The following is a 12,711-nucleotide window of genomic DNA, read 5'->3' as shown; positions in this document are numbered from 1 at the left end:
ACAGCCTGTGCAAGGTGCTGTAAACGCAAGAAGGTGGCATGCTGCTAACAAAAGCAAAGAAAAATGCACCGAAAACTACATTTTGTGTTTAAGTGTCAAAGGATAATACAAGAAAAAAAAAAAAAAAAGAAACAGTTGTGGCTTTGGAACAGCTCAGCTGATTTTTGTACTTAAGAAGATCCAGTTTCTGGCTGCTTTACTGATTCGTTATGCTAGGTGACAAGAGATCCCAATTGCTTTAGTGTCCAAGAAAGAAATACTAGCACAAAACTCACAAAACCCAGGTCTCAGTCCTGATGGTGTTTTTTTGTTTTTTTTTTTTTTGTTTTTTTTTTTTGGCTATGTGCAATACTAAATACACTAAACACTTTCTTATCCTCGTGGAGGAATTTCTGGATTTTTATGTCCAGGAGACTCCTGAGATGCTGTGTCAAGACTCAGACTTGTGGGTGTCATCTCTGCACTGCTCTTTGGGCCCAGCCCCTGGCTGCTAATGCCAAGGGCATGACAGAGGGCAACACCACTGACACCTTTCATAAAACGTCTGGGGAGCTCCTAGACTAGGTATAACTACTACAGCACATGACCAGCAAGAGATTTTGTGTCCTTCTACATAAGGTCTTCTATACTATTGGAAACATCCCTTAAGCCAAATCGTTGCTCTGAACCTCCCAATTCTCTCTGCAAACCGCAATGTCAGAAAGGGCAAGGATACTCTAAGGAAGGGAGAAAAAAATACAGAACAAGTCAAGAAGCAAATCCTCTTTACCACCTGCTTTGCAGCAGAATAAAGGCTGTGAGTATTTCACCACCACACCATCATTTCCCTCCTCCGAAACCATGGGGATGAGTGGGTGTATGGAAACTCAGCCATGCCTGGCTGCTGCTAAATATGCTCTGTCCTTGGTCAGGCTAATTGATGCTGCTTCCTGTGAGAGCCTGTGGTGCAGAAGCCAGGCTTCTCCTCTCTACCTGCACTATTTCTGCTGGAGCCCCACAGAACCAGTAAAACTCAGAGGATGCTGCCTTCCCCTGCAGAGGGAAACGATCCTTGTCTAATATGGTTTCTCTCCTCTGATCACTTATTTTCCTTTTGTGGGCAGGATCCAGAGCCATGGATTACAAAGGGCTTTGGATCCAGACTTTTGACATAACCATTCAGCTCAAGCAACAGGAGAACTACACGGGAGGAAAACCCGTGGTGGGTTTGTGGAGTAGGACCCAACGCCCTGACAAAATGGGTATTATTCTGGAGAACTTACAAAGACACTGTGGGAGGGCACGGTCCCAAGTGCCATCCCCCTGACAGGTCAGTACATGGGTACCCAATAAGTAATATCCATGGCTGCACTGATATGAGACAGTTGTTCCAAAGCTGAATCTGTGAGGACCACTTGGCTGCACTTGACGGATGCTGTTTTCCAGGTGCCCGGGGTCAGTACAGTTTATAACTGCAAACAAACAACAAAAAAAATACAAAACAAAGGGTGTAACAAAGAACAAAGGATTCTTCAAAAATGAGCAGGAAAAGGGGAAGAAATGGCAAATCACGTATTCATCACATATTCCACAGTTCAGGTGTTATTTTTTTATTATTATTATTATTTTTAAGATTATTTGGGGGCAGAAATAGAAAAAGTCTTTATTAAAAGTAAGACAAGAGGAGAGGCAATCCTGTAGGCTGCTGCCCTGCCATACAGCAGAGCCTTCCTCTATGGTCCCAAATCAGGGCTTGCATCAGCCAACAGGGAAGGGCTGATTTCTTGACCAACACAGCAACAGTATCGAGAGAGATACTGGATTCATGGAATACAGATGAAGGGAGTGCAGGGAGGGGAGGGAATTTGGTAAGTGAACTGGAGTGCTAATACCAGTGGAAGTAGGGCAGCCTGTAAGGAAAGGGGCTCTGCAGCAAAGGCCAAAGTGTTTGCTTTGAGTAAACTGGTCTAGGGTTACCAGGAGGACCTCTACTAAAGGTCTGGCTTGATATTTTCTTTTGTACTCCCCACTTACAGCAAATAATTCAATGTCTTGGAGGATGTAGAGGCTGGGCAGGGCCCATTAAGAGCTTTAAGTGAAGCCCAAGGGAAAATTGGGTTTGTCACATTTAAACAGGCCCTCGGAGCTCAAGCATCACTCACACATTCCTGAGGAGCTAGGACGTTTTACAGATGAATTTATGCCAGTGTCGGGCTGGATTTCAGGAACCCAGAGTAACAACGAGGGAGGTGCACAGAGGACGAAGTCCAAGCCGCCTAGGGGGTGGCAGCAGATGACTTACCACGGCAGGCGGGCAGGCTGCTGCTCCACTGCCCGTTGGCCAGGCACTGGGACTGCGATGCCCCTTCCAGTTGGTACCCCGTGTTGCACACAAACTTGGCCACATCATTCAGGTTGAACTGACTCCCTTGGGTCAAGCCATTGGCAGGGTTGCCAGGGTGGCCGCAGGTGATGGCTACAATCAGAAATGGGAGATGTTATTTCTCTGCCTGGAAGAACATGGATTATCCAGTGGGGGGGGAAAAATAAAAAACAAACAAGAAGGGCAACCATGGAAAAAACCCACATCAACTCTGAAACCCACACTGACTTCAAAGATCTGTGGCCTGCTCTGCTGAAATACTGAATCAAGCTGAGGACACGGTACCTTTGTTCATTTTAGTGGCATAAGAAATTCTCTGAACCCTTCTCTAAGCAGCTGAGTGCCAGCATCTCACTGACTTATACTGTAAATCCCTAGAGCTCCTCTTCAAAAATCCTGGCTACTGCTATTAATCTATTGCCTTACATTACCCTGGGCATTGCACACGCAGCCATGAAACCTGATGTTTTCCTCCCCCTCCCTGGTGTAAGTCAGATGTATGCTCACTGCAGTCTAAAGTTACACCTGGAGGGATAGTAAAAAGAGAGAAAAAAAAATGAGAAAAATCAGGTTTCTAGCATGTGGCCTAAAAAGCTTATATCTTCCTTCTTGAGTCTGAACAACTTCAGGGGGAAAACCTTTGTAACTAAATCCCTGTAATGAGGATTTCTGTGTAGTTCTTTTTCCCGTGGCTGATGTCAGCTCAGGCCAGCGAGGAGGTGCAGGGCTAAAGGGCCCTGCTCAGAGTCACGCCAAGTCCCCAGGGCAGCTGCAGGTAGGGAAGGTGAAGGGACTGGAGCAGCAGGAGCTGAGCAGCATTGAGTGCTGGCAATGCTGACGATTAAAGTGCTTTTGCCTGGGCCACCCTGCTGGCTCCTTGTCAGAAGCAGGTCTGGATGGGAGGACACAGCCCTTGGTGCGAGTGAAGCCTGGAGACCTTCGCTTTGAGCACAGCAAAAGAAATGTCAGGATGCTCCATAAAAAGCTTTTTGGCTGCTTAAGGAATGCAACATCTTCTGACAGATGAAGACAAACCAATATTGATTATTGTCATGCTGAAACAGGGTAATGGTCCATCAGTAAAAGTCCAGCAGTTTAGCTGTACGGCTGCCAAAACTGGAAGCCGGAGGGGAAGATGAAATTCCCACAAAAGATCCATAACACGTTTGACTGCCAGGGCTGGACTACACCACAGGGACAGGAATTTATTCCTTATGCAAGCTGGTGACAGGTACAGGTTTAAAAAAATATGAAGCAAGACAGCATTTTGGTGCTACAGGAAGCAGATGTCAGGTTCTCCGAGGTACTTCTGAATACAATTATGCAGGTTTTGAAATAGATGATGGAATCTTTCCCAGAAAAAAGACTCCCTCCAGTTGGCATGGATCAAAAAGACCAGTTCACATAGAGCAAGCAACTGCAGCAGGTTTAAAGAGAAAATATCAGGACGGTAGGAAATTATAATGCGGTAACACACAGTACCCTGAGCTTATTCAGAAGCAATAAAGCCACAATCCATCTAATTTCAGAGCTCAAGAGTGGTCTGCGTTAATGACATTAAATTTATGTTATCCATAAGGCCTAATGTAGTGTAATAACTTCAAGGCCAGCTTCTTCATGAGACACCTTTATAGGGCTCTGCACAAAAGCTTGGGAGGCTTTTAGGTGCCAGAATCAGAAGCCAGCACAAAGCAGCGCTGAGCAAAGGCACTGCATACGAACGAGCCGAGTAGTGGCAGGATGGCTCAGTAGTCAGAAGACAGATACAGATGAGCTTTGTTCTAAAGGGTTTGGTCCCTCCTGAAAGGAACAAGATGATCCACGAAAATGGATGTTTAGAAAATCCTGCATTTCCATGAATCTGCCTGACAGCGGGAAGACCTCTATCAATATGATTTCCTGGTCCAAGGTTACTGTGTATGTACTTGGCAGGTAAAAGTGAATTAAAACTTTTTCAGCTGAGCATCCTCAGACACTGGAGTAATTCACACCTGCCTACAGAACCAGGGACAGCCTTCCCAATAATTCTTTTCCTAAAACCTTATGCAGAATCCTAGACATGAACACCTCCAGTTTTAGGAGGCCCTGCTAACCATTACAGCTCGAGTCCGTTCCTTATTTTTAGGCTGGAATCTGCATATTCATTGATTTGCAGGTCATTCCTTACTTCGTATCTTGCTGTTACTATTGTGCCTCTGCACATAAAACCCGAACCCAGACATGAGAGGTTGGAAGTAAACACCTGGAGAATCATGATATGAAATGCATGGAATGCACTGTCCACTGATAAGATGCTTAAACTTATTAACACCTTAGTTAGAGCTCTAGAGACTTACTTAATTAGCTTATTTACTGGAAAGATAAATGAGCAGGTTGTGCAAGGTGACTCATGAATGTGGATCAGAGGAAGAGAGAGAGGCTGACTTTCCTCTGGCACAGAGCATGGGTCTCAAAGAAGGGGATAACAGCGGTGTGCTTGGAGGGGACGATGCCTGCCTTTAACCTCCCCACACCCTGATAAACTCTCCTCAGAAACCACACCTTCAACTGAGCTCATCCATTAGAAACTCAGCACACAAAAACCAGCAAAAAAGGTAGAGTTTACAAAGCAGAGGCAAGAAGCAAAGCAGCCAAAACTGCAGAGCTGCTGCTCCTGCCATGCCTCAGCTCTCTCCTACACAACCCCCAGGGATGCTTGCGCACTATGCACTCACTCTGGGCACGCAACCTTGTTGAGCCCAGGTGTGAAATGCTGCAAGGAAGCAGAAAAATAAGCACAGAAACCTAAAAACCCACGAGTTGCTCCTCCACAAAACACGGGTGGTTGCCTACAGGACTTCCCACTCCAGATTTGTTCCCAGCACGACAACTGGAACCCGTTTCATCTTTGGACTATCCTGAGAAATAACAGGCTCACTTCCAATCAACGGCACTTTTGGAAACCTGACTGCATTTCTCCAGCTTCCCCAGTGCCATTTTTGTAACTGCCTTTTGAGTATATATTACCAGTGCCAGAGATTGCTGCTCAGTTATAGAGAGACCCGGTATGGACCCAGAGCTGCCAGCAACATGCTAGGCTGAACGGGAAGGGCCAGCTTTGCACAGAGGGGAGGGAGTCAGAGCGAACTCGGCTGATGCTGCCAACCTGACAGCACTCATTTAAATGAGGAATATTTCAGAGAAAAGAGCTACGAATAAAGCTGAACTCTCCTCCCATCCACCCTTCTGTAGCAACAGTCTGGGGGGCAAGCATTTCTTTGGGCTGGCTGGTCCCCCCAGCCTGTTTTTTCACTGCTTACATTACTTTTTCTTTCTGTAAACTGAACAACGGCCCTTGAGTGTGCTCTTGTCCTCTGCCCATAACCAGGGCTAAAGAAATCTGACCACATACTTACGCACACAGACAGGAGTCTTCCCAGACCAGCGGTGGTCCTGCTGGCAGATGCGCACAGACATCCCGATCAGGCGGAAGCCGGGGTTGCACTGATAAACCACGCTGCCGCGGTAGTTGTAGTTCTCCCCATTGATCTGCCCGTTGACAATGGGACTGGGAACACCGCAGTGCCCAGCTGCAGGAGGGAGACAAGGAGAATCACTGAGAGCTCTCGCCTGCCCCTCCTGAAGTCATCACACACCGACCTGACTGTCTGGCTGGATCTGAGTTTGAGTCTCTGCAGTAATAAATAAAACCAGAGCAGCAGCAAAAACAACATATCATTTTTAAAGCTTTCCTCTCCAATCTCATCACATCTCACATCTACTGAGCAGTACGCAATCCGAGTCTGCTTCCTTTTTCTATTTACTGAACACTCTAACGTTTCAGCAGCACTGAGTCCTCACTCTGGTTCCTTCTTTAATCAACATCCAAAATCCCTGTTTTCTCCTGAAATACCACCAGGAGTCTTTCACCACCACATCACAGATGCTCCGCACGTACCCAGACATTTCACTTCGGCTCCACTCCAAAGTCCATTGGCCATGCACTCCCGCACGCGGGACCCTACCAGGGTGTAGCCAGTATTACATGAGAAGATGGCCGTGGCACCATAGCTGGTCAGCGTGCCGATCTTGTTGCCATTGGGAGGAGTTGGCAGATCTCCACAAGAGATAACTGAAAGAGATCCCAAATTACAGTAAGAGAGAATGGGCAGGGAGATAGTTGGTTTTGTTTTTGTCTTTTGTTGTGTCTTTTTTTTTATAGAAGTGCAGACACTTATCACCACAAGTCATTATTAAAGCCAAAATGAGTAGGAAAGATTATTAAACAGTGCAGAACATTATTAAACATGCAGAACAACAATTCAGTCATGTTACATGAGCCGACAAATATAAGCACTACTAAAAATTCTGCTTCAGGACACGAGTGAAGTCATAAAGATAAGACTGGCTAGGAAGAAATTAGAGAAGCTTTTCACACAGGAAGTTTTTAATACGGGGATATTTGTATTATTAACCCATTGCCAGATACAGCCATTAAGCAATGACTTTCAGAAAACCCACAAAATGGCACAAAATTAATGGGTGCTTTCAAACTAGAACGTGACACTCAGAGACCTCTGTGCTTTTTCTGGCACAGCGACTTCCAGGAGAGGGCTGAAGTCTACAGATCAAACCCTCAGAAGACACCCAGTGGAAAGCCCAGGGATCCAACTCCCGCAGGTACAGCTGGAGCTTGGCCAGGAGCCACTGCACATGCAGCTCCAGCCACAAAGTTCAGCTCTTTATTTTATCTACCTTAAAGATCTGCAAACCCTCTGGGAGCTTTCACACTCAGCAAGAAAACAGACTCACACTGGGTTCTTCTGACCTTAGTGCATTGCCAAGTTCCTGTCATTTGAATTTATGTGGCAATAACGCTGAAGAAATAAAATGGGGTCAGGCTCACGCTCCTGGATCTGGCTGAAGAGCTAGCAGGGGTAAAACTACATCTGTCACTGAAGCTGGCAGTTGCATCTCTAGAAACAAAGAGAGCCAGGAGGAAAGGGAAAGCTGCCATTCTGAAGGAGAAATTTTTCTGCCTCTATCCACACTCTTGAGAGAAAAATCTCCACCTTTGATAAAAAAAAAAAAAGATCCAAGGCATGGCAGTTGTGTCAGAACGACTGAGAACTGCTTGTTTGCCAAGGGTGCTTTTGATTTACAGGTGACACTGTTACCCTCGTAAACTTGGCATTTGCATCACGTTGGAAGAGGTTAGGTCTTAAATCAGAATTTTTTATTTTCTTTCTTAAAAGCAAACTTCAGAGCATCTGGCACCAGTGACAGAGAAGCTGCTGGGACCTGACAGCAACAGATGAGCTAATGTGCTCGAGTTCTTGCGGAAGCATTTAGATTAAGCCAAGAATCAGATCAACAGATGACCTCTCCCTGCCTCCAAACTCTCTTCTACCACAGCAGTTCTGCAGCCATGCTCTCAGACACTGCCACGAGCAGCCAGGGTTGCGGCGTGCTTGCATGCAGACAGCAGAGCTTGCACACCTGCCGAATGGCAAACAGAAAGCACATTCCCTGCACGACATCCCATGCAGCTGGTGGGCCCCTAGCACGGCTCCTGAGCTTCACTGCTCTTACTTTTACAGGTTGGCATCGGTTCTCCTATGCTCCACTTCCCGTTGGCTTGGCACCTGATGACCCTCTGGCCTGTGTAGTAGTAGCCCGGGTCACAGATGAGCATGAGCTGGGCGTTGTAGTGGTACTGGATCTCGTAGGTCAGCCGCCACCGACCGTGCTCAACTGCGATGCTGTTGATGTCGGGACAGGTGACAGCTAAAAGCAGACAAATGTGGTGAGTCAGGGGAGAGAAAGGAGACAAAGCATTAAGAGGTGTTTAACTCTAGGGTACTTTGGGGCATTTCAGTGAGTGTGTTGGCTTTTTAACAAGGGGACCAGTATTAGCATCTCCATTGTACAGGTGGGAAAATAAGGCACCACGAGAGGGGGCACCACACACAAGTTGCACAGGAATAGAAACCTTATGTCCTAAATATTATACCTATGAGGCAGGAAGATATTACTGAAGGGGCTTCCCAAATTCCCCGTGGCATGGCCCCAGGCTGCCACCACTCACCCACACACTGCGGGGGCTGGTTGCCGTTACTCCACTGCCCTGCCTGCAGGCACTCGGTGCTGGACTCCTCCCCGGGCTGCAGCTGGAAGCCCTGGTTGCACTGGTACACAGCTTTTGTACCCACCGTGTACTCCTTGCCAAAGACCACGCCGTTCTTTGGTGCTCTGGGAACGCCGCAGGAAAGAGCTGGGAAGGAGGAGGGGAAAAAAACAGCTGAGAAATCAGTCAGCTTCCAATATGATCATGGATTTGTGATAAGTGAGCTGAAACCCCAGCTACAAAGCTCGCCTATTTGCAAAAGCTCCAGCACCCCATTGAACCCCAGGAGCTGCAATGAATGCCCGCTTTCACAGAGGATCAGATTTTCACCTCCTTTGCATCACTGCGGTAACAGCAAAGCCAACACTGAATACTGATACCTGCTGGAAGAGACGCTGGCTCATATTTTCTCTATCATCTGTAACACAAAGTGCATCAACACAGTATTCAGAAGTTTTCACACAGAGATAAAGGATTAGATAGCAATAATGTTTTGTATTTACATCCCACAGCAGTGACAACCCGAATCCCTTTTCCAACAGCACTTCTGGATTACAGAAGGCAGCAAATTCTATAATTATGTAGTGCCAGAAGGAGGGCTAAATTTAGCACTGTGACTGAGAAGGTAAGGGGGAAATTCAGGGGGAAAACTCGAACAGGCACAATGCCAAATGGCTCCTCAAGACAGCAGCTCTTCAGAGAAGCTCTGCCCCAGTCCTGCTGAGATCCTCACTCTGTGGCCAAACAGGGCAGAAAGGGGCCAGCCAGGCCACAGAAACACAAGCAACAGCCAGATACAGGCAGACCAGAATCATGTTCACTTATGCTCCAAGAGTTTCACGAGACATCGCAAGCCCCATTGCCCTCTTCTCTACTGCTAGGAAAACCAGCACTGGGAGTCTGTCACTTGAACTTGTGCTGTTTTCATCAGCATTTGGAAGAGTTGGGAAGCCAAATCCAGACTTGCCTCCAAAACCAACACGCAGGTTCCCATCCTTCTCTTTGAGGCTTGGCTCTGGGGGATGCCCATCTCGCTTGGGCTGGAGACCACAGCCAACCCATCTGGACAGGCACAGAATGGCAAAGGCTGGGACGTGTAAAGCTGTCCCTGCAAGAAAATCCCCCCATGGGGTTGCCAAGAGCCTCTGCAGGGCACAGAGATGAGCAGAGCCTGCTAACAGCCACTGATTTAGAAGCCAACAGCTAACCCAAACAATTGACTGCATTTCTGAAGTGCTCAAAAGGAAAACCATTCCTTCCTGGAGTAGCCTGAGCTGCTCTCACCCAGCCAGTACATGAACCAGAAGCTGAGCTTATGCCTCCTGAGCCACAGGCTGATACTTGGACACACATTCACCTTCCCGTTATTCCCTCTGTGCACAACCACAGGTTAGAAAATCAGCAATATTAGGAAAGTCACATTCTGGTAACATGGACCCCCACCAGACATTGAAAGGAGAGACCAAAATTATTGAGTACAGCATCAGCACAACCACTGGAGCTTTCCACCACTCATGGTCCAAGCCATTTTTATCCCATTACTACTACATGAGTGGGCCAGAGCCCCAGCCTGGAGCACAATTACGCAGCACCTTGCAGATGCTGGTGTTGCTAATAGGTGTGAGTAATTCAGCAGGCTGGTATTAGCACGATCAGGCATATCCCTGGTTGAAATGATAATCACATGTATGTCACTTCATCGAGCTAAGGAGCTTGGTGAATCTCTCTACAAGGCTGGGTGTCTAGACAAGCAGCCACGCTGAATACCAATTTCGTTCTAAGGCAAAAGGAGACCTGGAAAGTCCTACCCTTTCACTTCCATCCTGCAGTTCTCTTATTATTACTTTTTGATGCTGCTTCGAGTCAGAGAGGCTGGTTAGAGAGCGAGCCCCTTCTCTTGTCACTGACCCCAGCAAAGCCGTCTCCCTTCTCTCTGCTCAACTCTCTTCTGCTCCTGGGAGCTGGAGAGAGAGGTCATGATGAGGAAGCTTCCACTGGCATCAAGAGTTTTGTTCAGAGGTCAGCAGAGAGCATGTGAACTCAGCGAGACCCTGGTAAGGACAGCAAGAAACGTCTCACTCCTTTTCACCCCACCCCAAGGACAGGGCCAGTCTTCCTAGGCAGGACAGACAGAGCGAGGAGGCACAAGGCCTGAACAGTCTTTGCCTCCAGCCTGACACCACACCAAAATCTATCACCTCTGTTTGCTGCCAGGTCTACTTGGTTATTTATTTTCCATTGCATAAGCCTTGCCCTGATACAAAAGATAGTTAGCAATAATACAGAGCTCGTGGGCCAGAGGCAGTTGACTCAAAAGTTCATTAGGCCACCAGAAATAACAACAAAGAAGTAACCTTCTCCTCCTGCAGATGGTCAGGCTGCAATGTGAAGATGTATTGGTCAGGAAGAGCTCATTAGGCTGAAAACTGCTGCACCGAGCGGGCTGCATGCTGCACCTGATGGCAGGATCCTGCCTTTCCGTGCAGTCAGGCATCCCTGAGCAGAATGCAGCATGAGTAACTTCCTATTTACAGAGTCCGGCTTGATTTTTGGGGTGGCAATAACCTTGCTCCATTTCTGAGGCTCAAATCGTGGACAATGCGATCCACTGAAAACAAAGATTAAAGAGTAGCTGTTCCTGGGGAAAAGCAAAAACAACATTTGGCCAGGAGAGACCCACTGAGAGCATGATCTGGGGAGAGAGGAGCACTTGTGGGGGTTCAGGGGTATGAAAGCTCAGTCTCCAGGAAGAAAATGTGCTAGGAAAAGGGACAGAGGCTATGAAAGCAAATCTGCAGCTGGGATTCCAAAAACAAAGCAGCTTAAAAATAGGCAGCAGAGACAGAAAAGGCATATTAGATCATCTTGTGTTCTCCCCCATTGTGCCAACGCAAGATTGTTCCCTGCAGAATATTCTCTGCTGCTTCCATAAATGTCAGCTAGGACAGAGCACGTAGTAAAGATTATTCAGAGGGGATCGGGAAGGGGAAGAGGATTATGTGCTGGCAGAGGGGAGCTATGGGAAATGTCATTTGTTAACTAGGCCATGTGTTTACGGGGACCCCAGTTCCTCTCCTCCTGACGCAGCTGACTGTGTGAGCAATTGATGCTGTGTTGTGGATCAAGTTCCCAAATCTCTGCCATGCGGTCCTAGCCACCAGAAAGGAGAAATTGAGTACGGCCCAAAACAAAAGGTTGCCAGTTGGCTTCGAGAACAGTGCGAAAAAAAAAGAGATGTGCTGGATTTTCTGCAGCTGACCTGGGCAAGGAGAACCGAGCCAGGCCTGGCTATCAGCAGCTCGAGGCCAGGGGGGGGAGCTGCTCTGCCATGAATTCTCCTACGGCTCGGGCTCGCTGCTGCTCCTCGCCTCCTGTGTCCATCTCCAGGCAGTTGGTGACCATGGGCCAGTACTGAGATCCTGGACATGAACATGGGGAAACAGAGTGGGGAGGTGTTTTTCCCCAAAGGGTTATGGAAAGGAGCCCATGGAGCTGGGCCTGGGGTGAGCGATCCCGCAGGTGCCCCCAGCTCCAAACCAGGCAGCGGGGCTATGGACAGGTCTGCTCTGATTCCTTCCACGCTGGCTGAGGTACTGGTGCTCAGAAACTCATTTCTGCTTTAAATTCCTCCTTTCAGGTGCTATCTCAGCCATGTACAGCCCTCCCCACACATCCTCTCTGTCCACCCCATCCCTGCCTCTGTGCTTCAAGTCCGCTCCCCACACACCACAGCACCCCGTGGGAGTAAAGAGCTGAACCCGAGGCCCAGGTGGCATCCCCAGCACACCGAGGCAGCGAACACTTAGCAGCATTAGTACCGATTTTTGATTACACGATTTGCCTTGAAAAAAAAAAGACCCAGCGTGTATCGGGGAAGAGATTCCTGTCGCTGGGCGAGGGCTTCGTGAGGCGCAGTTGCCATGACAGCCCCTGGCGCGTGCCGGGCCTGCTGTGCGGTTCATCTGCTGGTGTCAGCAGCCCCAGCTTGCCTCACCGCTGAGGTTAAATCATTATCTGAGCTCGTGCCCATTTTCCTAGTCCCCCCCCCCTTGCCAAACGCATCGCACTTTGGGTGACAGGGGCTTGCTTTACTGTTTTCCGCTCGCCTTTAAATAAATACAACCTTGAGAGGGCTCCGAATGGATTTAAGCACCCACATCACAGAGCAAGCCTTCAGAGGCAGGACTGCACGCAGCCCATGCATCACCAAGAGGCACTGAGTGATTCAGGAGGACAGAAAGGA

General features: G+C 48.1%; 1 protein-coding gene across 12 annotated transcripts in view; it reads right to left on the bottom strand.

The window, feature by feature from the left end:
- The window catches only part of CSMD2 (CUB and Sushi multiple domains 2), a 322,375-nt gene that overhangs the window by 28,527 nt on the left and 281,137 nt on the right, over positions 1-12,711 (bottom strand). For all 12 annotated transcript variants that reach the window (XM_068657555.1, XM_068657554.1, XM_068657553.1 and 9 more), the window contains 6 exons: positions 8,430-8,615; positions 7,934-8,128; positions 6,300-6,473; positions 5,758-5,931; positions 2,282-2,455; positions 1,263-1,451 (listed from right to left, as the gene is read on the bottom strand). In XM_068657555.1, coding sequence (XP_068513656.1) covers positions 1,263-1,451; positions 2,282-2,455; positions 5,758-5,931; positions 6,300-6,473; positions 7,934-8,128; positions 8,430-8,615 — 1,092 coding nt within the window. The remainder of the gene's footprint in view (positions 1-1,262; positions 1,452-2,281; positions 2,456-5,757; positions 5,932-6,299; positions 6,474-7,933; positions 8,129-8,429; positions 8,616-12,711) is intronic.

Source organism: Anas acuta, chromosome 21 (assembly GCF_963932015.1).
Source record: "Anas acuta chromosome 21, bAnaAcu1.1, whole genome shotgun sequence".
NCBI lineage: Eukaryota > Metazoa > Chordata > Aves > Anseriformes > Anatidae > Anas > Anas acuta.
The sequence above is the reverse complement of the archived record's forward strand: the minus strand, read 5'-3'. Positions and strand labels throughout refer to the sequence as shown.